General features: G+C 31.4%; 1 protein-coding gene across 19 annotated transcripts in view; it reads left to right on the plus strand.

Moving 5' to 3' along the window:
• The window catches only part of LOC114346561 (protein tramtrack, beta isoform), a 245,363-nt gene that overhangs the window by 31,304 nt on the left and 189,180 nt on the right, over positions 1 to 24,879 (plus strand). For 2 of the 19 annotated variants that reach the window (XM_028297317.2, XM_028297334.2), the window contains exons 5-6: positions 5,845 to 5,962; positions 10,216 to 10,440. The exons of 16 other annotated variants lie outside the window; for them this stretch is intronic. In XM_028297317.2, the coding sequence (XP_028153118.1) occupies positions 5,845 to 5,962; positions 10,216 to 10,440 (343 nt within the window). Of the gene's footprint in view, positions 1 to 673; positions 786 to 2,361; positions 5,595 to 5,844; positions 5,963 to 10,215; positions 10,441 to 24,879 lie in introns of those variants that run through there. One more of the 19 variants, XM_028297350.2, reaches the window with a different exon arrangement.

The raw sequence follows: 24,879 nt of genomic DNA on the forward strand, positions 1-24,879 counted from the left end.
TAATACTTACCAAAAAGAAAATCTTAATCTTTTTGGTATTTTATTCACTTCGCATTGGTAATTTTTGATTAAAACATTAATCAAAACCATATTAGTGATACTGTGGAAAAATTTCTAAAGTGGGAATTTTTTTTTCAAGTATCACACAAACCAGTTTGTTTACCAAGGAGATTCAAATCTGTTTATTATTTTATGGAGTATTTCATAAAATAATACTTCAAGATTAGCTCTAGATAATTTCCATAAAGTGTAAATACAACTCAGTTTACTGAAAGTAATATATCAAGAGAAATATTACCCTACTGTAAGCCGTGACAAGTAGATGAAATCTGTGAGGGAGTTAGATAGTGTTTGGATAATTTAGATCACATGATTAGTGATAATTTATTTCTTTACAAAAATAATCTTGTTGGATTTTAATTTCAAAGAATATATTTTTAAGTGAACTTTTTCACTTTTAAATACTATTTACTTCCAGAGAATCTGCTTAATTACTTTTTAAGCATATTTCCTTGAAATCTATTAAAATCTAGACAAGAATATAACTACCACTACTACCATAACCACCACTAGTTATACACTATTTATTCACATAGTACATATTATCAATACTTTTGTGTTACGTAATACTCAAGTTTTGATATCAGTGCTGATTCTTCATTTTATTCAATAGAAATTGCAGAAGAAAGTGTTTCAAGACCATCTAGACGTGTGGGTGTAAAAAATGCAATAGTTATTGATGGTTTCACATACCATCAAAATACAACAAAAAATTCTAAGACTAGGTAAGACATCAAATTATTTAGTGTCATTAACACTAAGAGACTACTACTAGTTAAGTTCTCATTGGTTTTTTTTTCAATATTTTTTTATGCTGTTAATACGTCTTACCAGCATTAACAAAGTAATTGAAACATAGTAAATCTGTATGTAACATTTGACACTCCACCGTAAGATGCAATGTTACCTACACTTTTAATATTTTCTCATTACTGTGTTATCACAAGGAAGGTTACAAAACAGATTCCAGAAATAAAAAGCTTTTGAATACTCATTAAATCACTAAAATGCAAACACTTGTTTGTATTTTGGATGTCATTGATACTAGAAACCATCAAATATAAATGCTGCATTTATATAGTTAATCTTATTAATTTGTTTGGTTTAAAAAGTTGCTTCTAGGATATTCACATGTCCTCAGACAAATTGTTGTTTTGATATATTAAGTCATATACTTTAGGTGATTTAATATACTAAAATGACTGTTTGTTGTAACATAAACCAAAAAATTTGTTTCAATATTAATGTGGCATGGACATTTCATGGTTTCTTGGTTGTAGAATGTTATGATTGTTTGACAGCTGTTTATTTATGGATTTAAAACAATTGAAAACAGAATAGAGTATTAATAGGTAAAGAATATTAGAATGCTGTTTTATGTTTTGAGAACAATAATTGTACGATTTGAAAACTAATTACCTTTAGTTTTTTTCTAAATGTGCCATTTCTTAGTGATATTGATAACTCCACTGACCCAATATTAACATAATCAGGAGTCTATGTCCAATACTATTTTAATTTTAGAATAGCTTCTATCCTTGAATCACATTTGATTCATGGACATACATATTAGGGACACATTAAGGTTCTTTGAATTATATGGTTGATTGGATAGTGAAGTTGTTAAATATTAACTAAAAAAGTACAACTATTCATAATACTTCATTAAACAGATATTATTTGAGATAGACAATAGAATCAGTAAGAATTAAATCTTCAACAAAAATAATTATTTAGAACGAAGTAATTAACACTCGCTGATTTCTACTTCTAATACAGGAGTGTACAGTAAAGAAAAAATCATTTTTTGAAAATCTCTTGAAAATAAACTGCAAATTTTAAAATAAACTATTATTATGCACTTTTTTACCTCTAGATTGGTAACCATTTTGAAAGAATACAATGTTTTAATTGTATTTTGTCAGTATTTTCCAATCTGAAAGTAAAGTAGTTAATAAAAGTTTTTTTTCATTTGTAGTCAATTCAAAAAGAACTTACAATTAAATAAGAAATACCATTAAAAGTGCCACATTATTTGTTTTTAAAAAATTGAAAAAAGGTTTTAAAATTATAATATGTAATGGTAAATTTATACATTTTAACGGTTAGTAATATAGTTTGCAATTACAAATTACAAACTGTATTACTTATGTATAAATTTACTATTATTATAATTTAAAAAATTTTTATTTCAATTTTTGAAAAATAATGTGGCGCTTACAATGTTACTCAGCAGACCCATCCCTATTGTCTTAATTTTGCATAAAGTTTGAGATACAGAGATTTTGTATGGCTTTACAGATATTTAGTTTGTGCTGAATACAAACGATTAGCATGTAAAGCCAGAGCAGTGTTACCAGTCGATGGTTCTTCTCGGGAGTTTGTTTTACGTAAAGAACACAATCATCCACCACTCATAGGAGAGTCTTTAAAGGGCGAATTTATCAAACAGCTAAAAAGAGCTATTGTAAATAGTCCTTTAAAGACTCCAAGAGATATTTACGAAGATCTTTCAGAAGTGTAAGTATATATTTGGCGATTTTAACAAGTGTGGACAAAAAACGTGCAAATGTGTTAATCCTAATTGTTTTATACGATTTCAACACTTTCAAAGGTTCTATATATATCATATATATTCATAAGAATGTTTGTCTCAACTGTGAGTGAATATGATGAGAATAATGAGCAAACTTTATGATTGCTGTGTATGTATGTGTGGTACTGGTGTGCTAAAATATGTGTGGTTAGTGTTATATATGAATAATATAGTACCTGTAGTAAATACAAGATATGTTATGATTTTCACATTTGTACTCATGTTATAATGGTATATACCCACTCACATAGAATTAAAGAAGATATTGTTTTGGTGCACTAAAATACCTATTGTAAGTCATTTTCAATAGGCTAACAACAATATTTGAATACTTTTTTTTTCTGAATAGTGGGACAGGTTATTAGTTTGTCCTTGTTAGTTACTTAGTTAAAATCCTGTTACTCAACTAACAAGTATGTGTATTTGCATACATACAAAGTCATTGGGCAGTTTTAGCACAAAAAACTATTTTTTATGTATTGTTTTTATTTTGTATAATAATTTCTCTAAAATATGTCAAAATTTTTAATATGTAATACTGGTGCTGTATTTGTGGTAAAGTTTTTAGACTTACAGAATATATAAAGAATAAATTACTAGTTATTATAGGCTGATAGATAATTCTAATTTCAAAGAAAAGTTTTTGACAAATTTTTAAAATTCATTAGAATGATTTTGATGTTTAGTAATATTATTTCTCATACACAATGTAAAGGTAGTTCAAAAAGAATGATGTAGGAATAGATTTTAGCAAATTTAATACATTGTATATATTTGTAAATATGAAAAAAGAACCATAACTATGTACATATAGATATCTGCCCAAAACACGGTTATTCACATGAATTAAAAAGAGTTGATAAATTCCGAAATTTTGTTGATACGTTTTGTACAAAATAAAAGAAAACGGCAATGATATGCCTTTAAATTTTAAGTTTAAAATATTATTTTTTAAATACTAGATGTTATAATTTGTTACCACACTAGTAGTCATTCAAAAATATTTTAATGTATAAATAATAGAACACTCAGTATGCAGGGTATCTACATATATTTTAATCATCAAAAATTTATTTTATGAAGAGAAAAATAAAATATTGATGTGGGATTAAACTGCAATTAATTGTAATAAAAATTACATTTTATACAATATATTTTTTTGATGTTTCGATATCGAATTAAATTATTTCAACATGTAGATGTGTATTGGCGCTTTGTAGCAGCCAATTTGACAGCTGACTTACTTGGCCTCGATCTTATAGACAAATAGTAATGTGCGAGTTGAAATTTTGGGGGTGATGTGCCGCCCTCGTATCAAATTCTGATTTTTGTGGGCTTATGTAGTCAATTGTAAATGATGTGTCTTTGCCCGTCTCCATTAATCCATTAATGTTGGTATATTTTTATTGCTGAATTCTTCTTTTAGTATTGGTAACCAGAGCCTACTACATTCTGTTGATAGGTGTGCCATACATTTTTCTTCATTAAGTAAGATGAGGGCTGCTCTTTGATTTGCTCTCTGTTTTGTCAGCATTTTGCTGTATGTTTCTTTTTGATTAGTGGTGTATCTTTCCATTGTACTCTGTGCTTGTTGTTCCAGACATGTTTGCATATCTGGTATCTCTCTGTTTTTGATGTAGGAAATCTGATTCATGCTCATTTAACAGTGGTTTTATCATATGTTTCTCCCACATAAAAATTGGTGGATTCACAAGTTGTTTTATATATGCAATTCTTTGATCTCTCCTGTGTTTTTTGGTTTGGTTTTGGAGAGAATAGATTTGTGTGTTGGTTGTTTTAAATGGTGTGATGTTATATTTACGAGAAATTAAACAAAAATAAATACAATATCACATTTAAAACAACACACAGATCTATTATGTCCAAAACCAAACCAAACAACACATGACAGATCAAAGAACTCCGTCTGTACCTTATGAAACAATTTTTATGCGGGAGAAACCTCGAATCACACATATGTAAGGATAAATCATACATGAAAAAACAGAGACTTTGACAGATCCTAGATGCGCAAGCATGCCAGGGATGATCACCACATACAGTGGAAAGATGCATCAATGATCAAGAAAGAAACAGAGAGCAAAAAATCAGTAACAGAAACAAGCCTAATCTTACCTAACGAAGAAAAATCCATCAACAAAATTTAGCAGGCTCTGGTTACCAAATACTAAAGTCAGCAATACGATAATATGCACCAACATTAATGAATAAACAGGTCAGAGACACACCGTCTACAATTAACTACATATGCACACAAAAATCACAATTTGATAATACGAGGGTACATCACCCTCAAAATTTCAACTAAAAAACATGGCTATTTACCTACAAGATAATTAAGTCAAGTTGGTAAACTAATTTGGCTGCTACAAAGCGTTAATTAATAAACGTTTCCAGATTGATATAATTTTATAATTTTCTTGAAAATGTATCTCCGGATTGGAAGTCGACATGTCATAAACAAATGTATGTAATTTTTGTTACAATCAGTTGTGATTTAATCCCATATGAATAAAATAATAAATTAAATACTTGCAGTTTCAAATAAAGTTGGAATTAAAAAAAGACTTCTCTAAATAATGAAATTTTATATGGTTCCAATTTATGTAGATACACATGTATAATCAGGTCTCGCAAGTTCAGTTTTAAAAATGGAAACCCTACAAAACATACAAATAGGTATCCTGAAGCATCCACCCTGTGCCCATTTAGCAAGATTCAATCGTCGATCCGGAGATGGCGTCGGTTAGCAAACATGGACAATTGGAAGGTAGATTCTCAACACCGTGCCTGATGACCATGCCGAGATGACCATGCCGAGATGACCATGCCGAGATGACCATGCCGAGATGACCATGCCGAGATGACCATGCCGAGATGACCATTGATAATATTTTCAATAAATATATTTATTAGATGTTGTCTTTAATTTCACAATCCCTTAATATTTGACAGGAAGGTCAGAGCTACCTGAAAAATTTTTCGTTAAAATTCGGCAGTTATTTCTAGGCACTACTTTTGCCATTTCTGTATAAAATTGAAAATTTTGATCAAACTTAATCATCAACTTTAAGTAATTTCCGAATTTTGATGCAAAAATCAAAACTAGTTGATGATAAGCTCGAAATAGAATGAGTGAGGTAGTAAAAACAATTTATTTTTATCAGATTATGTGGAAGAGACAAGAAGTGTACCACGTAAAAGAAGAGTAACTTCAAGGACGAGGTTTATCTATCAAGGATTTGTTTATCATAATAATGTAATATCAGGCACCCCACCTTTACGGTAAATATATTTTTGGGCAAACAAGTTGGTTGTACCTAAAAATATCTATTGCAGTATGTACTTTGGATGCAATAACATCTATTTGCTTTGTTCATTAATGTCCTTGAATTTTGTTTTATTGTAGCATATCAGGTTTTACCAGGTTATTCATATGTCGATATCTGGATAGTTTCATTAAATATTTTACTTCAGTTATTAAATTCTACATCTCAACTTTATCTATCAGAATATTTAAAAGAAAGTATGCTACCGCATTCGCCCTGTCTCAGTTATCTCTTGGTGTTAAATATTTCCAAACGGCCATTTTGCATTCTTACTTGACATATCATATTCTTTTGGTGCCGTACGCTATGGTATAGCTGTTCATGTTAGTTGTTGAATGTGCAGAGCTCCTTCCGCTCTTATTATCGTACTGACATCAGGTGTTTCTTTCACCCAGGGCCTTTTGGACTGTCAACTTTACTCTAATGACATTTTAAGAGATTATATTTGTTATTTCATAGAATATGCCTCAAGTGTGAAACGTTTCGCTGCTTAAAGAAATTTAAGAATTCAATTTTTTCGACATTAGATCTTCCTAGGACCTCCTAAGCTCCTAGGTACATCGTCCACCCATGGAATTCTAAGCAGCTTTCTGAGACATCACATCCCGAAAGCCTCCACAAGATTAAATGATCTCACTTTAAGTGACCAGGTCTCGCTTCCGTACATCAGGATGGGGTCGCGGACGTTTCCCCAACTGTCATCAATACGACTAACTTCACTCGTAACTTTGATACGAGAATTATAACAAAATATGCATTGAAATGGGTCGCGGACGTTTCCCCAACTGTCATCAATACGACTTGTATTGAAATCCAGATCTCGTAATTCGTTAAGCGTGATAAAGTGAGTACAAAGACATACATATTTCTTTCTTTGTAATTACAGCTTCAATTTACCGTACACTTCTCGTAGACTCTGCCGATAAGGTAGAGTCGTGTTGGGGAAACCTGGCGCGCCCATCAGGATGGACCATGTGTAACATTTCAAGACCTGGATTCTAAGGGTTAAAGGAACTTCACGACAAAGGAGGTATTTGTCAAATTTAATGAAGGCGTTTCTAGCCATTTCTGTTCTTATTTTCACTTCCAGGTCACAAATATTGTTTGCTATTCTGGCCCTATCACCAACATATCCTAGGTTAGAAATTGGAAGACGGAGTTTTGATGCCTTTTTCGTTTGTGTAAGCTGAAATATCTTCTACATAAATATTCAACAGTAGTGGGGACAGAATAAAACTATCTTACGCCTTATTTCCATGTTTTCTGTGTATAGACCGTTGACGATCCTTACCTCCGCTTTTTTTTTATTCCAATATAATTGTTGAATCATTCTTATGTCTGTCATCGAACCCAATTTTGTTCAACGTGTGTATTACTTTACATATTATAATCAAAAATTCTCATCTTCACCAACTGATTAGTTTAACAGTAATTCCTTGCAGTGATATGCTGCATAGAAATCGAAACGAGCGGAAGTTGATATCAAATGCCCTGACTTTTTCAAATTTATTTCAAATCTGTCTTAAGGGGCTATGCTAGTGTAAAAGTATGAAATTGATATACTTTTTGAAAATTTTTAAAATAAAAAGTACTGCACCAATTGTTTTGAAAATTGCATGAGCATTTATTATGGGGTTATCCCCTATAATAATAAATAAATAAATTATAAAAAGAAGTACATGTAAAACAATTTTCATACAAAAATATTAAAAATTAAACAATTTATGCGGCATCTACTGGCACCGTGAAAACAAAAACATAGCTCCACTGCTGCAGTGATTGGCACTAATAGAGGTCCTGAAACTTAAAATTTCAAAGTTATTATTGAAATATGTTATTTTTTATACCATCAACTAGAGGTTTTTTGATCAGATAAAAAATGTCAATTTGGCGGTTTTTGAAACTGAAAATGTTTTAGCCAATTTTAAAAATTGTTTTCTAAAACTTCGTCTTTTTTTCAAATTTTAATATTTTTCAAAAGTCCTAGTTGATGGTATAGGAAATAACTTATATTTCAAAAATCACGTTGAAATTTTATGTTTCAGGATCTCTATTAGTCCCAATCACTGCAGCAGTGGAGCCACGTTTTTATTTTCATTGTGCCAGTAGATGGCGCATAAATCGTTTAATTTTCAAAATTTTTTTATGAAAATTGTTTTGCACGTATTTTTTTATAGTAAATGCTCATACAAATTTTCAATACAATTGGTATAGTACTGTTTATTTTAGAAATTTCCAAAAAAGTATATGAATTTCGTACTTTTACACTAGGATAGCCCCTTAATAACATTCATCTCATCTATTATCGACATACCAGGTTTGTTTCCACTTCCATACCTTTTTCAGTGTTCATGAATACTTACTTAACCGCGACCTACAGTTTTACGTTCCCCTCCAAACAAGGTGGCGGCTGAGTTAAATTAGAACTGAAACATTTCTTGTTTAAAAAAAAAATTACTGGGAAATCTAGTGCCTAGCCACTGAGCTATATACTATAATTTTGTGTTCTTCATATTTGTATTTTTGCGACGGTTGTATCATTTCCTTGCTCTTTTTAGTTTAGTTTCTGAATTAGATCAACGCATATATTGAGCATTGACAACGAGTAAATCCTTAGATGTTCTATCCATCTTTGGAAAGTGTTCTCGTAATTAGCTATTTCCTTGGCCGTGCACAGATTTAATTCAGTTGATTTTTTTTTGCATTATTAATCTTTCTATACCGGGTGGTAAATCGTAAAACGGGCCATAGGAAACTCAATGTAAAATTCTAAACTGTTGAATTCCTGCTTCCCTAATTATTTTACATCAAAAGTCATGAGAGAATATTTGTAGAGGATTGAAATCTGTATTAAAATCAAAAGTTAAAATTGTTCTACTATTTAAACGCATTCCAAAATTTTGAAAAATATACATTTGCCACAGTACGTATGTGTGTAAAAGTTAGGCCACACGTTACTATTTAAACTGCTCACACCATTGACTGAATGAAAAATCTTTATTATTAATACTGTCTCCGCAACTGAGGGTATCTTATCAACTGTATTTTTAAATAATAAATGATACAATAAAAATATTGACAGTTCAAAAATGTGAAAATAATAACTTCATTGTAACACATTATTGCACTGTGTGGCCTAATTTTGGGCTGAAAAACTGAAAAAGTTAGATTTTTACAAAATTTTAGAATATGTTTAATTCGTAGAACAATTTTAACAGTCGTTTTCAATACAGCTTTCAATCCTCTACAAATAGTTTCTAATGTCTTTTGATGTAAAATAATTAGGGAAGCAGGAATTCAACAGTTTAGAATTTTACATTGAGTTTCCTATGGCCCGTTTTCTAATTCACCACCCGGTATACAGTTCTAGTCAAAAGTCCCCTCCCCCCTCGTATCATTTGAACGGTTATACTTATTAAGGAAGATTCATATTTATGCGTTCGGGCACGTAGCGTTTCGTTTCCGAAAAATATTGATTTTATGGTTTTAAATATGAACAATTCATACTGTCCGGAGCGTATAGTATCGGACAACTCTTTGTAAAATCAGGTTTTTATATTTTTCGGAAACGAAACGCTACGTGCCCGAATGGATAATATGATTCTTCCTTAATAGTGAAATTTGGTGGAAGTCGATAAACGAACGTAGGCTTATCAAACAGTAATAACAGATGATGTAATTGTTACAGATGGCGTTACAGAGCCACTTCGACCGATAATTTTAAATATGACCCTATGGCTAGTGTTTGAAAGACATTGAAAATACGTATTTAATCATATTGATTTTGTTTGGGTTTAAATTTTGATTAATAAATTAAATAAATATAAAATTGTAGTTTCGCATTCAATTAATAAAATTTAAACGTCCGCCGATGGTTTCTTGTCAAAAAAGTTGACACTGATGTAAAAACAACAAGAGAATTGAAAATTTTTAAATTTTTTGACAAATAACCATAGGATATCACTTGTCATACGGTCAAAAAATTATTATCGGTCAAAGAGCCACCGTTTATTACGCCTCCTGTTAACATGAAATTGACATGATATATTTCCTCATTCCAAATTTCACTATTATAAGTATAACCGTTTAAAAGGTATGAGGGGGAAATGGACTTTTGACTAGCACTGTATAATAGTCATTATTTTTAAATTTTTGGGTACAATCAATTTGGTCGATAATTATAAAGTTTTAAAAACAAAAAAAATGTAGTTACCTAGGGTGTGCAGAACACAAAAAAGCTGGATGTCGTGGTAGAGCTACAATTCCTGTAGGTGGTTGGATAAATCAACTTAAAATGACAAGACCACATAATCATCCGCCAGATATAAATGCTGAAGAGAAGGAAGCATTTCTTAAAGAACTAAAATCTGCCGTGAGGTCAGAATCTATGGCGAATGCTACATTGAAGAAAGTCTATGAGACGGTTGCTACAGCGTAAGTATGAGCACTGATATTTTTGTTCAAAGATAAGAGACATTAGTTATTCTTTTTTTGGAGACACAATACATTCTGAAGTAATTCTACATAATTTGAAAATATTTAAGTAAGGTACTTTAATATTAGAAGTATAATGCCAGAAGTTATCAACAACTACTTAGATATGAAGAGGTTTTTAATTTTCTTCAATTTTCCAAGTTGGTTAATTAAGTTACTTTTATTTTAAATTTCCATTGTAGAGAACAAAGAAATAAAAATAATATAAAACGGACAATTATCTAATGCCCTTTTAAAAGACATTCGTGGACTATCAAGAAGTATTTGATGCCGTAGATTGGGCTGTAATATTTTTTTTATAAAACAGGAGAATATTACATACATCTATGGAGGATCTTGTCGCTGTCTGTTCTCCACGCTCCTTTTCCATCTTCTAAGTACATCTCTTCGTCGCAAGTTTCTCTCGCTCATTGCCTTCTCGATGTTAGTTCTCCAGATTGTTTTTGAATCTTTCACATGGGAATACTATTTTAATCGTTGTTCAACATCTTCCACTATTGTCTTTCAGGCCCCAATGATTTATTTGTTTGTTTCTGTCTCGTCGTAATGTTACGCTCGTTTTCACCCATACACCCATTTTCATAGTTGTTTTCAATCATTTTTTGTCATATTGCGTCCAGTGCCCACGTCACCTAAAATTGATCTGTTGTGTCTGCACTTACACTGATGTAGTTTGTTTTAATCAGATTTATTTGTTGGTCTTGTCTTTTAGTATTTCTGTCGTAATTTTCATGCCAATTGATCATCATCCATTCGCCTCTGTCTGTGGAAACTTCCACACGCTCTATCCAAAATACGATTATTTCTTTTAATTAAATCCCATGTTTACTGCAGTATTAATTCTAGTATAGTAATCTAGCCTTTTATTAACGTGCTGCTTGGGTAAATCATATTTAATATGTTCTCACTTTAGTCGTTGCTGGTTTTGTAGGTCAATCAATTATTTTGTTGAATTATCAATTTCTGTATCAGAGATAGCTTTGAAAATCGAGCATATTATGCGTTCTGTTTCTCGATAGAATAATAAGAGCTCGTAATATCACAACCAGCTAAAGCATTTTTTGTATAGAACCGTATTAATGATTGCGTATCAAAATAATACCGCGAAATTAAAATAAAAACATCGATGTGGACACATACACTGTCTGTCTTGACTGTGTGTCTTGACTGAATTTCATTCACGAGGAGAATTTATTAAAATATCAGCCTCTATTACAAGTTGTTTCATATCAATCTAATAATTTTCAACTCTCGTGATACATACAATGATTTCTCGAGAGTGTATTCAAAATAGCCTCATAGCTTAAGAATACTGTGATCAAATGGACGGCCTCTGTGCAAAAGCTAACAAGTCGACTTTCCTGGTTTTGAGGAAACGAAAAAAAAAAAAACGGTTCTTGGGTATTTTTCGAATAAATTTTTAAATTTTTTCAGAAAACAATACAAAATAGTGGTTTTTATTGAACTTTAAAAAATTTATATTTAGACTTCTGTGAGAATAAGTGTGTTAATTCTTAAGTAAACCTGCAGTTTATGATAAAATAAATTTTGTTTACATCAAGTTTGTGTAGTGTCTTGTTTAGTGTGTGACCCTTTTTCTGTTTTTTTATCTGATTGTGTTCGTTCCTAATTTTATCCAAACGACTTCACAGTTCTGTTCCATGGTACCTATATTACTAACAGGTGGCTTTAATTTTATGTTATGTACATATTTCCTTAAAAAACTACATACCTTATATCCTCATCATCTGAATTTTCTTTTCCACTTAGTGACGCACATTACGTCACGGTCATTTTACGAAAATTTACAATTATTCACATCAATTGATTTTCTTAAAATTTAAAAACTAGTTTGCTTTCCAACTACCTCCTCAAGATACATTCCACTTTTTCGATTTGTAATGAAGTTGAAAACAACCAGACAGCACCATGGTATAAATAAGCGCACAGTACGCGTCTATTTTACTATATTCCTTGAACATGCATCATTTAATGGACCGTTACCTAAGACCTGAAGATGAACAGTAAATTGTACTATCCGAAACCGGTCCGGTCGTCTTCTTTTGACTCAAAATTGATTGTAAGTCTGAATTTTTTTTCTACATCCCTACACATATGACCGAAAAATACACGAAGCCAATTCAAAGATATTCGAAAATAGACTTGTTTGGATAGATATTCAATTTTTTGTTTTAAAATTACATACAGTAGAGCGTCGATAATCCGAACTAATTGGTACAGGGGTAGTTCGGATTATCAAATTGTTCGGATTATCGAACATATGTTCAAAATACATACAAAGCTCATAAACATAGTACATATCGTCCCACTAGAACAATACTAGGATATCTTCAAATATTTGACTTTTGCGTTATCTGCTCTATCTGATGTAAAATTTCATAAGCTATTTGGAGAGATACTAAGATTTGTTCAATCGGCTGCTTTGTGGTGTTTATGAGCAATATCCTGATATTGCACTAGTTGATTTGTTGGAAATACCTGGGTTAAAAGGAAGATATCTTAAAATACCTTTTTATTATCCGATTAATATTTGCCTTTTCTCGTCATAGTTGTGGTGAAATAACCGGACATTCCCACATGTCTTTGTTTAGCCCCACATCTGCATTATGATTTTTTTAACATATCTGTGTTTTTAAGTTGTCTTAGTATTTTATGTACTAGCAAACTTGTCCGACTATTTCACCGAGTGTGGCAAAGAAAATTTTAAATTAACCTGTTTTTTTAAGTTGCCTGTATTTCCCTAACTAAGCTTCCAAAATAAGGATTGTTTGAGTAAATGTCCGAGTATATCCTCACGCTCATCTACGAATTCGTGGATGAGTCTGTCAGTTACAGTAAAGTTGTTCACTTTCACTGGTCAGTTCAACTTGCTCTCCGACTGCAATAGAGTGCGGATGCGAGAAGTCGTTTTTTAAATTCCTTGTGGGGCATACCCAAAATGAGGGTGACTATGCGTTGCTGCATAGAGTCTGCCAAAAAAAAGAGCTTTATACTGAGTGGACCTATTTCAACTCCACAGGAAATGGCAATGATCATAAAATTAGCCAAAAAAAACCGGAAAGCCTTACATGGTTAATAATCTTCAATTTTCTGATATTTTAGATTGGAAAAAGTTTAGCATGAATTTTGAAGTTTTTCTAAAAATTCAATTGGAGAGAAAATACTCTGGAGCAATATTAAGGCTATGGGTACATAATTCGCAAATATTTTACGTGTATCCCTACTTTTTCTGTCTTTACACGGCAAATTACGTGTAGTAAAATTCACACTGGTGTGGATATGTAAACATTACTAGAATGTCATTCTACTTGAAAATGTCATAATTAATTTAAAGAGATGGCCTTTGAATGTTCTTGGATAACTGTTATTTTTATAATTGCAAATTATTAATTCAGTTAATAAATGTGATAATTTTTTCACTATGTTTTCAGTGATTGTAATAATTTATTTGTACAACAAAAACTAATAATCAATCGAGAAAAGAGGAAAAGTGTTCAAGTGATTTTTTAATATGTTGTTATTTTGGAACGCTTACAATTTTGAACATCTCTAACAACAAAATACTTGGATCACAGGATATATCTGATGTATTCTCTGCTTGGATCTTCCACAAATAATACACAATAAATAACTTTTTATTAAGTTCACGTCTTAAATCAATTATTTATCAAATACACTATATATCAATAATATTTAATCAATTTCTCAAAATATTCCCGATGCAATGTCAAATATTTAAAATTGTCACTGATTGTCATTGTCTGACTGACAATATATGCTGACAATATTATATTCGGTTGAGTGTGTTGTAAGACAAAGACAGATTTGGAAAATATTACCACGGCATTGTGTTCATTTTTTTCAAATCCTGAAAAAACCAATAAATATTTTTGAAAAATTTAAACGCAGAATGAAAGACTAAATTATTACCGAGGGCCGAAAGTCCCTTAGAATAAATAAAAAGTTTATTTTTAATGATATATTTGAAATTAAAAATCACACTAAATTTTCTCTTAGTTTTTCACCCCTGTAACTTATTAAAATAAACATTATAGAAGTTCTCAGGGACTTTCGGCCCTCGCTAATAACGTAATCTTTCATTCTGCGTTTAAATTTTTCAAAAATACTTATTAGTTTTCTCAGGATTCGAAAAAAAATGAATCCCCATTTGAATAGCATTGCAGCCGAAAATACGTACCGATCCTCTTTAGGTACTGCGAGTGACCAAAGAAAGCCCAAATATTATCTACATCTACAAGGAAACGTTTGGTACCGATTCATTTAAACAGATTAACGTTCGAATGAATGAAGTTGACAATATTGCTCCAGCTTATATGGAACGCCCTAAAATTCCCTTTAAGAAAAAAGATCTTTTAAGTTTAATCCGACATATATCCCTGCTGAACATCACGATTTTTTTTAAATCTAAAATCGTACAAGAAAGGTCAACAAGTTCAAGAAGTTAGCGATTAAAAAATGTTCGCGGAAGTTTTTTTTCTATTTATTATTGCTTATTGAGTGGAATTTTAGTATAAATGATTTAACCAGTTGGTAATATTTGATTTCATTTTATAAATTAATGTAATATTCTATTTCTCATGATCATCTTTCAGTGCGTCACAGTTTTTCGATTTCTTTCTAACGTATTAAATTGTATATGACAGAAAAAAAGGCACGTCGTTGATTACTTTGGTAATTATTCTAGTTCGGTGATTATTCTAGTTGTCGATAGATGGCGCCATAATAAAAAAAATATTTTTTTTAAATTAGATAATATTACAAATATAATCTGTATAATTTATAAGACTATACAAATCAAAGAAAATACCATTTTATAAATGCAAGAAACGCATTTGATTTGTTTTTATTCCAAATTAAAATAAAATGTGACAACTGTCAGATTTAACTAAAATGTCATGTTAGAATAAATGTCATAAAGGTGTATTATCACGGACTTACCCTTTTTCCTATCATTTGTTACGCACTGAAAAATGATCATGAAAAGGACAATAATATAATGTTTTCTATTTCTTGAAGTTTCAGTAAAAAATAAAAAATGACAATACATACCTACTGCATTGTTTTGCGAATAATTATTGTGTAAAGATAACTTGAAAAATTAATGAAACAAGACAAAGTGGTCAAGTGCGTCAAAAAATAGTGTAAGAGTGGGATATTTTGAAATGCTAATAATGGTAACAAAATTAATTGTTGAAAAATAGAATTGGTGAAATACTAGGATAAGATGAAGAAAAATAAAGATATTTTAAAAGAATATTACAAAAAATAAATACAATACTAGGACAACTTCAACACTTAGCAAAGATAAATTGTATATATCAAAAATTTTTAAAGTGTAAGAGGAGAACATGTTACAAAATCTTAGTTTGTTCTCATTATTTATTATTTCAAATTTTCAGTTGAACTCTAAACACACTCAAGAACAAATAGGGCACCATAAAATTTAAGAAACAATGCAATAAACTGATAAAATATTTTTATTTCATACTTTCTATGGAGGAAATTTAAAACTCAATTTACTCGAAACTATATTTTTTAAGTTGCCTTAGTATTGTTCTAGTACGATATGTACATACATTTTAGTTACAAGGAATAAAACACCTACATAATAAACAAATATATTGTATGTATTTCTGCATAAACAAAACAAAAATCCGTTGTCATATTTTGCCCATATTGTCATATTAAATCCAAGAATTCGGTCCGCGATCATATTTTTTAATTTTATAATTTTTTTTGCGTTCGGATTACCAGGGTTCGGATTATCGACGCTCTACTGTACTACTTTTTTAAATGATTATTAAATGAAAGAAGTAATGAAACTGATACACATTAACTTTTTAACTAGACGTCGAAAGGCATTGTCGCTGATCGCAATACCGTTATATCGAACCGAAGTACATGTAAGTGCCAATTTGTATACATATAAAATAGCAAAACAAATTGAAAGATAATTTCGGAACTTAAAAGATGACGCCCAATCCCAATATTATATTTGAAACTAATACGTACAGGAATATGATCCTTACTACAACAAACAAAATTTAAAAACTTTATCATGAAGTAATAAACTTCCATTGTAAGCAAGTGGTATATTAAATTTTATTAAAAAAATATTACAATCCAAGTGGATTAATGACACAGAACATTTCTGGTCGTATCAGATCATCCTCAATGTAAACATGTAGTGTAGGTATAGGTAGTTGAAACAGAAATAGGTCAAAGATACGTTAATTACGTTATTTAGATCAATATGACATTAAATCTAGAGCAAAGTCCGCAGACCTACAAAAATCCTTCCTTTATTTTAGCTTCAATTTTGGTTTAGTTTCTCCCTAAGATCTCTTAATCCTTCTGATTTGCTGAAACGATTTCGGAAACCAATCTTTTCTGTAAGAAAAAAGGTAAGTCCGTGATAATACACATTTATAACATTTATTATAACATGACGTTTTAGTTAAATCTGGCAGTTGTCATATTTTATTTGCAATTTGGCATAAAAACAAATCAATTGTGTTTATTGCATTTATAAAATGGTATTTTCTTTGATTTGTATAGTCTTATAAATTGCACAGATTATATTCGTAGGTGTATATATAAAATAATTTTTTTTTGATTATAGCGCCATCTATCGACTACTAGAATAAATGTTATAAATGTCTGTAATCACCGCCGTGCCTTTTTTTCTGTCACAAAATTTAATGCGTTAGAAAGAAATCGAAAAACTGTGACGCACTGAAAGATGCTCATGAGAAAAAGATTACCTATGAAAACAAAGTTATTTGAATTAACTTATTATTTACCAATCATCTAATACAGTCTTTATGCAAATTGGCCCAAGCTAAACGTTTCTTGAGGATTTGTAATGTTACAGAATGTTTCTCTTGTAATTTTTTTTACTTAACCTTCGAACTGACGGTTAAGATAAACCACATTTTCTCTTTGACTATGTGGTATTTTCTAAGAGAGCAGTGACAGAAGAGAATTGAACAGAAAGATCTTCATTCACCTATATGAAAAAATTCCAATCTATACTAAATTTCAATACGGGAGTAAACAACGATTTTAGTTGTTAAAGATGTTCAAAATTTATCTACTAGTTTCATGGTAAATGCATATTGTTAAGATCATTTTTTCTTTTCTCGATTATTAGTGTTTATTGTATAGTATATAAATTATTGTAATCACTGAATACATAGATAGTGAAAAATCATCCTATTAATTAAATTAATGAACAATTTACGCGATTATACAAGTAACCGTTATCCAAAAATATTAAAAAACTGAACGAAATATCCATCTCTCTGTTGCTGATGACATCGCTGTCAACTGTTTAAATCTCCTGCATAGTTTATGTGAATAAACTAAGATTACTCTTCTGGTAGAAATTCACATAATGTTATTAGTTAACATAATAGAAATATTATTCATATAATAGAAATTAACCTTTAAAGCTAACATTAATATAAAACAATATAACATTCACCACTACAAATTTACGAAAGTTGAACACCCAATCACGAATTTAACTAAAAAACTTCAAAATAGTCGAGTCATTGCGCACTTTTAGCAAATTCTATTGCCATGTGCCAAGTTTCCACAATTCATTCCAAAAGTTCCACCATTTTTATTTTAATTATGTAGCACGATTATTACAGTTGGAAAAATGAAAGAATACCCATGAACGAACATATAAAACACGCTGTATTTTCCTGTCACCGTGTCACAAAGAAAATTGCCCAGCGCAAGTACATGTAACAATAATTATTACATGTACTTGCGCTGGCCAATTTTTTGTGTGACACGGTGACAGGGAAATACAGCGTGTTTTATATGTTCGTTCATGGGTATTCTTTCATTTTTCCTACTGTAGGTAATTGGTATTCAACCCATTCATCAGTTCTATATCCCTTTGAAGTTACTTTTAAGGTGCCTGAAATTAAAAAAAACTAATATTTCTAGGGTGAGCAGTAATTTAAACAGTGATTTATTATTTTTTATTAATTTATTTTCATCATTATGTGCTAAACTCCATTCTGAAAACCACATATCCTTATACCTCTTAAGGTTCCATCTTTTATCGAAAGTTGAATATCAACATGACAATTCTTATTTTACTTGCAGCAGCTCTAAATAGTTTTTTTAGAGCTCAGACTAAACATTCTCTTAGATTTCGTAACCAGGAGTTTTCTTCCTACATCTTTCTTTTTACTTTGTCCTTTATAATCAAACGCAGCAGACTATAACGAGAACCCTTACTATGTGACCGAAATATTGAAGCTTCTCTTAATTATTGTTCGTATAATTTCTTCCTTCTTATTAACCTTCCGTCGGGCGTAGTGACTTTATGACTTGTTCGACCGTAGTGTATCTGAGACGATCAGTATACAAAGGCTGCTGGATTTTTTTTACTTTGATGTGAAATATTGATAACTATTTAAACAGTAGCAGTCGAGCTAAGGCATCGAGCCTTAGGGCGCGTCCATAATACACGACAGCTTTCCGAGTCTGAAAGCCGAGTCCGTGTGAATAATCCTAATAACAGCACGCAGGTGCACTTTGGACAGGCCCGTTTAAATACGAAGGATTAGGTGAACACGAACTCGGCGCTGCAGTACAGGAGTTGAATTTATTCACTGCTCACTAGCTGATTCGCGGCGTGCACGCGTGTGTGCAGTGAATAAATTCAACTCATGTTGAGAACCGCCAGCGATCGCCGCAGCTTGCTTGCAGCGGACACGCAGCTTGAAAACACGCAAACGTGCATCGAACCTAAAGGTTGCCGCACACAACACAAAAGAAAGACTGCTGTATCCATATGCTCATAAAAAAAGGCCAGAGGACACTAAACTGCTAATACCTTACAGGAGATTTCGTGAGGTTTAAATCGAATGAAGGCATACAATTTCAATGGTTCTTCATATGTGTTTACTTTTTCTTAGAAATTTATACACGGTGTTTCTACAGTTGAGTCCGGGAATCTTTACCCGTGCGTCATCATGTACAGCATACGAAATAAGTCAATAATTGAAATTTACTAAACGCAACAGTAAGTGACTTGCTGTTGCGTTTTGTAAATTTCAATTTCCGGTCATATCATCGACTTATTTCCGTGTGCTTTAAATGATGACGCACGGGTAAAGATTCCCGGACTCATCTGTAAATAAGTATGACAAACTGTAAGGGGCAATTCTACATGAAAAAATAATGATGGTTTGCTCTATAACATATGTCCGCAAATGCTTCATTTCCGAGATACGGGGTGTTGAAATTTTTATTTCAAGCTGCCAATTTATTTATTGTTTAAGACCAGCTGAGCTATAAAAATGAAATTTGGTCAGTTTTAAGAGGTAGTTATTAGGCATTTCTTAACATACGCAACATGAGAATTTTGTATTCGTCATTGGCGCGCGTACGGGTAATGGTCTGAATAAAAAAAAAAATAGTATGTCTCTGAGATATTTCAAATTTAAAATTATTTTTAAATTACACGTTTAATTTGTAATAAAAACTCTCTTGTCATATTTTGATATGGTGCAGTTTTTATGCAAAAAAACACCGGCTCCTATTTTTCATTTATTTATACATTGTCAAGAACTGTCTAATACAATAACACTGAACTAGAACAATAACAGAAAATAACACCAAACAGATTTCTACTAGGCGCAAGACTACAACAAATGTTCAAAATGACCTCCTTCAGAGGTGACAGAAGAATTTTATATTCATCATTAACGCGCGTACAGGTAATGGTCTGAATTTTTTTTATAAAAAAAGTACACAACGGATATTTTAAATTAAAAATCATTTTTGAATTCCTCGTTAAATTTACGACAAAAAATATTCTTGCTTCATATGAGCCGCCGTTTTTATGCAAAAAAAACATCTTCACGTTTACAAAGTATTTGAAATAAAAAAAAATGAACAACCATTTTCAATTTTGTTGCAACATGAAACTACAGCCGCATCATATTCTAGTTCAATCAGAGAGTGCAGCAAGCACCTCCACCGGTTTCGAAACTTATTAGTCTCTCATCAGGAGGCACATATACTTCTCTCTCTGACCCAACCAGGACAAACCCCGGCGTGCAGTTACGGATTGCAACGAACGAAATGGCAGGGATGCCCTAGCGGCAACTGCTAGCAAAAGATTAAGTTTTCAATCTAATAGCACATAAAATAACATTAAAAATATTACTTACTCTACATCCCACCAGATTGAAAACAACGGGAACGTTCTGGTAACACCTCCGAGGCTTCTACAATTTGCAAGTCAACGGATACTGAGACTAAGGAAGATCAAGGAATTTTACAATTTATAATAATTCACGTCCCATCTGCTCAGCGCGGTAAAGTTCCAACGAGAATGGTTCCCTAAGCTAGCAAAAGACTTAAGTTTTCAATCTAATAGCAGATAAAATAACATTAAAAATATTACTCTACATCCCACCAGATTGAAAACAATGAGAACCTTCTCTGGTTACACCTCCGAGGCTTCTAAAATTTGCAAGTATGTAGTTTTTAGATATCAAAAGAACTATTATTAGTGTTTATCTCAATAAGTATAAAATGTGACATTACTTGTTTTCCCCCTATAAATACTCTTCATATGGAAACTACCTCTAATACTTCGTAAGCGTCAAGATGTTTTATATTTTTTTATACATATAAAACCGGCGCCTCATAATATGGAAAAAGGCAAGATATAATTTTTTGTCACAAATTATACGAGGAATTGAAAATGATTTTTAATTACATATGTATAACATCTCAGTGGCGTACTATTTTTTCCTTAAAAGCAGACCATGACTCGTACGCGCGCCAATGATGAATATAAAATTCTTCTGTCACCGGTGAAGGAAGTCGTTTTGAACATTTGCTGTAGTTTTGCGCAAATCGATATCTTTATTAGTGTTATTTTCTGTTATTGTTCTGTATTATTGTATTAGATAGTTCTTGATAATGTATTAAAGAAATGAAAAATACGCGCTAAGATGTTTATTTTTTTTTTGCATAAAAACGGTGCACCATATTAAAATAAGACAAGTGGGGTTTTCTTATAAATTAAACGTGTAATTTAAAAATAATTTTTAATTTGAAATGTCTCAGTGGCATACCATTTTTTTCTTTAAAATAATTGAGACCATTCCCGTATGTGCGCCAATGATAATATACAATTCTTATTTGTATGTCAAAAATGAGCAATAACTGCTTCTTGAAACCTACTAAATTTCATCTTCATAGCTCAACCGGTCTTAGGGCAAATAAATTGGCAGTTTGAAAGAAAAATTTCAACACTCCGTATCTCGGAAATGAAGCATTTGCGGACATAAATATGTTTATAGAGCAAACTGTCATTATTTTTTCATGTAGAATTACCCCGTAAAGTTTGTCATACTTGTTTAGAAGCATCCTGTATAGGTTGCAAATAACAAACCATGATAACAAACATGTGAATCTAAACTTTTAGGCTCCTATTAAAATGGCTCCTATTAAAATGGCTCCTATTAAAAGATTTTGGGGATTGTAATTTAATTTCAAATGAATTACTTATTAAATTAATAAGTATAATGTACATAAATTCTATACATTTTTGTGAAAGGCATTAAAATATAGATTGAAATATAACACCATAGTTCTGAAGTTCAACGCCAAAGTAAAATCTGAAACGAGAGGATTGAAAGAAGTGAAAAAAAAATAAAGCTCCTAAACAAAACGGGATGACTTTTGAAATGGTAAAAATTATAGAAACTATCACCTATAATAAATCAAATAATGAAAAAAAAAGGTTTCGACAACTGGAATAAACCCAAATCCAACTAACATATCAATCAGGATAATACTTGAATGGCTGAACGAAAAGGGTACCATATACGATATAAAATGATCTTAAAGAAAATAAAATTCGTGGTAATTGCAAAACATCAAAAGACAACGATATAGTCCAGGGGTGGGCAAATACTTTTAAGCGCGGGCCAAAATAAAATTTTCAAAGTGTCTCCCGGGCCGGAGGAGTATAACTCGGTATGTACGCTGTGCACATTCGAATTTTTTTGCTGTAGTTTTTTTTGCCTGTCCAAGAAATTTTTTTGACAAATACTATAAGTATCATTTTAAAGCAGTTGGACAAGGAAATTTGACTTTAATAGATAATAATGGTAATAATAAAGTGTCTTACTTGGGTATATGTACATGCGAACAATTTGTGCCCAGTAAAATATATCAGTAATTTTTAAAGAAATATGTTCCATTATATTACTCATAACAAGGATCCAGATAAAAAGTAAAAATATTGAACAAGTGAACAAAATAAAATACTTACGAACCTGGATTAGGGAATATCTAATTTCGAAATCAGACATTCGGTCAAGAAAAGAGCAGCCTTTTTGAAGATGAGAAAATTTCTGAGTAACTAAAGACGCAATCTGCAAATCCGATATGGTAAAATGTTATATCTACTCTATTCTTATTTATGGTGCCGAAGTTTGGACTATTATGTTAACTTAATGAGTAGCACAGAATGGGAAGAGACAGATCACCATTAAAAGGAGAAAAACAACATAATATTTGGGGCACATACTTACAAATGATCAGTACGAGTTGTTGCAGGAAGGAAAGGTCCTGGCAGACGATAAATATCCTGGTTGAAAAACATTCGCGCCTGGACTAGGTTAAATACACATACACTACAAGAAAACCAGAAGATAGAGACGAATCTGCCACGAAGAGAAATGCACGTTCTATTCTATGTAGTGAGTCGACCCCCGCTTTATAAAAGTATGTTGCATATTTTAAATTAGGCTTGTGGTTACAGCTATTCTGAATTGTAGTACTCTCTGTTATTTATATATCTCATTTATATGAACACTACATACACTAATACTGTTTATTTCAACAAAATCGCATCAAAAATATTAAAAAAAATTGTTAGCTGGTATTTTTCAACGGGCCGGATAAAGTAAGCAAAAGGGCCGGACCCGGCCCGCGGGCCGGCTTTTGCCCTCCCCTGATATAGTCCATATTAATAAAATCCAGATAGAAAGAGTAGACAATTACAATTATCTAGGAACATTGGTTAGTCAAAACGCAGAACAAACAAGAGATTACCAAGATGCCTGGTTGCACCACCAGATCTTAAGCTCCAGCTTAGCTAAGCTCTGCTTATAGATAGGACCACCGGAAGTATCACTTACGTTTCACCATAATTTTGGATTCTTACCTTGTTATCAAGTATATCTATTATTATATTATAATATTCCCAATATATTTTATTATAATTTTATTACATTATTAGGCTAAGGCTAGAAATTTGTCTAGTGATAATTCATAGCACATCAAGGCTAAAAACCATGACCTGGTAGGCATCAGCCGTGCACATGTATCTACCAGGTGAATCGAAAAGTGCAAATTTAGGGGGTAAAATAAACTTTCTCCTGTAAAGTTTAAATTTAAGTATGTGTTTGAGTAAGTCATTTAGAAGAAATGTGTACAATGACAGGCGATTCTGAAGAGCATAAGACCTTGCCAGGCGAGGGGAAAGATAGGGGTTTTTCCTAAAATTATCTTTTTTGCATCGAACAAAGTTTTTTTAGGTTTTTTGAATCATTCCAAACAGAAAAGGTCTTTAGTGACCTTTCTCTTAGGTTAATAGTTTTTGTTATACAGTGCTAGTCAAAAGTCCGTACCCCCCTCTTATCTTTTGAACGGTAATACCTATAATAGTGAAATTTGGAGGGAGGAAATAAACGGACGTAAGCTTCTTAACTAGTTATGACAGGTGACGTAATAGTGACAGATGACGTTACAGAGCCACTGTGACCGATAATTTTAAATGGGACCTTATGGCAAGTGATACCTTGTTTGAAAGGTATTCAAAATACCTATTTAGTCATACTAATTTTTTTGAGTTTAAGTTGATTTTGATTTTGGTGAATAAATTAAATAAACATAATATTGTAGTTTCGCATTTAATTAATAAAAATTCAAATGTCCGCCTACGGTTTTTTTGTCAAAAAAGCTGACGTTTTTCAATTCTCTAGTAGTTTTTACGACAACATCAACCTTTTTGACACGTAATCATAGGCGGAATTTAGAATTTTTATTAATTAAATGCGAAACTACAATTTTATATTATTTCATTTATTCATCAAAATTAGCTTAAACTCAAGCAAAATTCGTATGTCTGAATAGGTATTTTCAATACCTTTCAAATGATGTGTCACTTGTCATAAGGTCCCATTTAAAATTATCTGTCACAGTGGCGCTGTAAAGTCATCTGTCACTATTACGTCACCTGTCATAACTAGTTAAGAAGCTTACGTCCGTTTATTTCCTCCC

The sequence above is a fragment of the Diabrotica virgifera genome, chromosome 7 (genome assembly GCF_917563875.1).
Source record: "Diabrotica virgifera virgifera chromosome 7, PGI_DIABVI_V3a".
NCBI classification, from domain to species: domain Eukaryota; kingdom Metazoa; phylum Arthropoda; class Insecta; order Coleoptera; family Chrysomelidae; genus Diabrotica; species Diabrotica virgifera.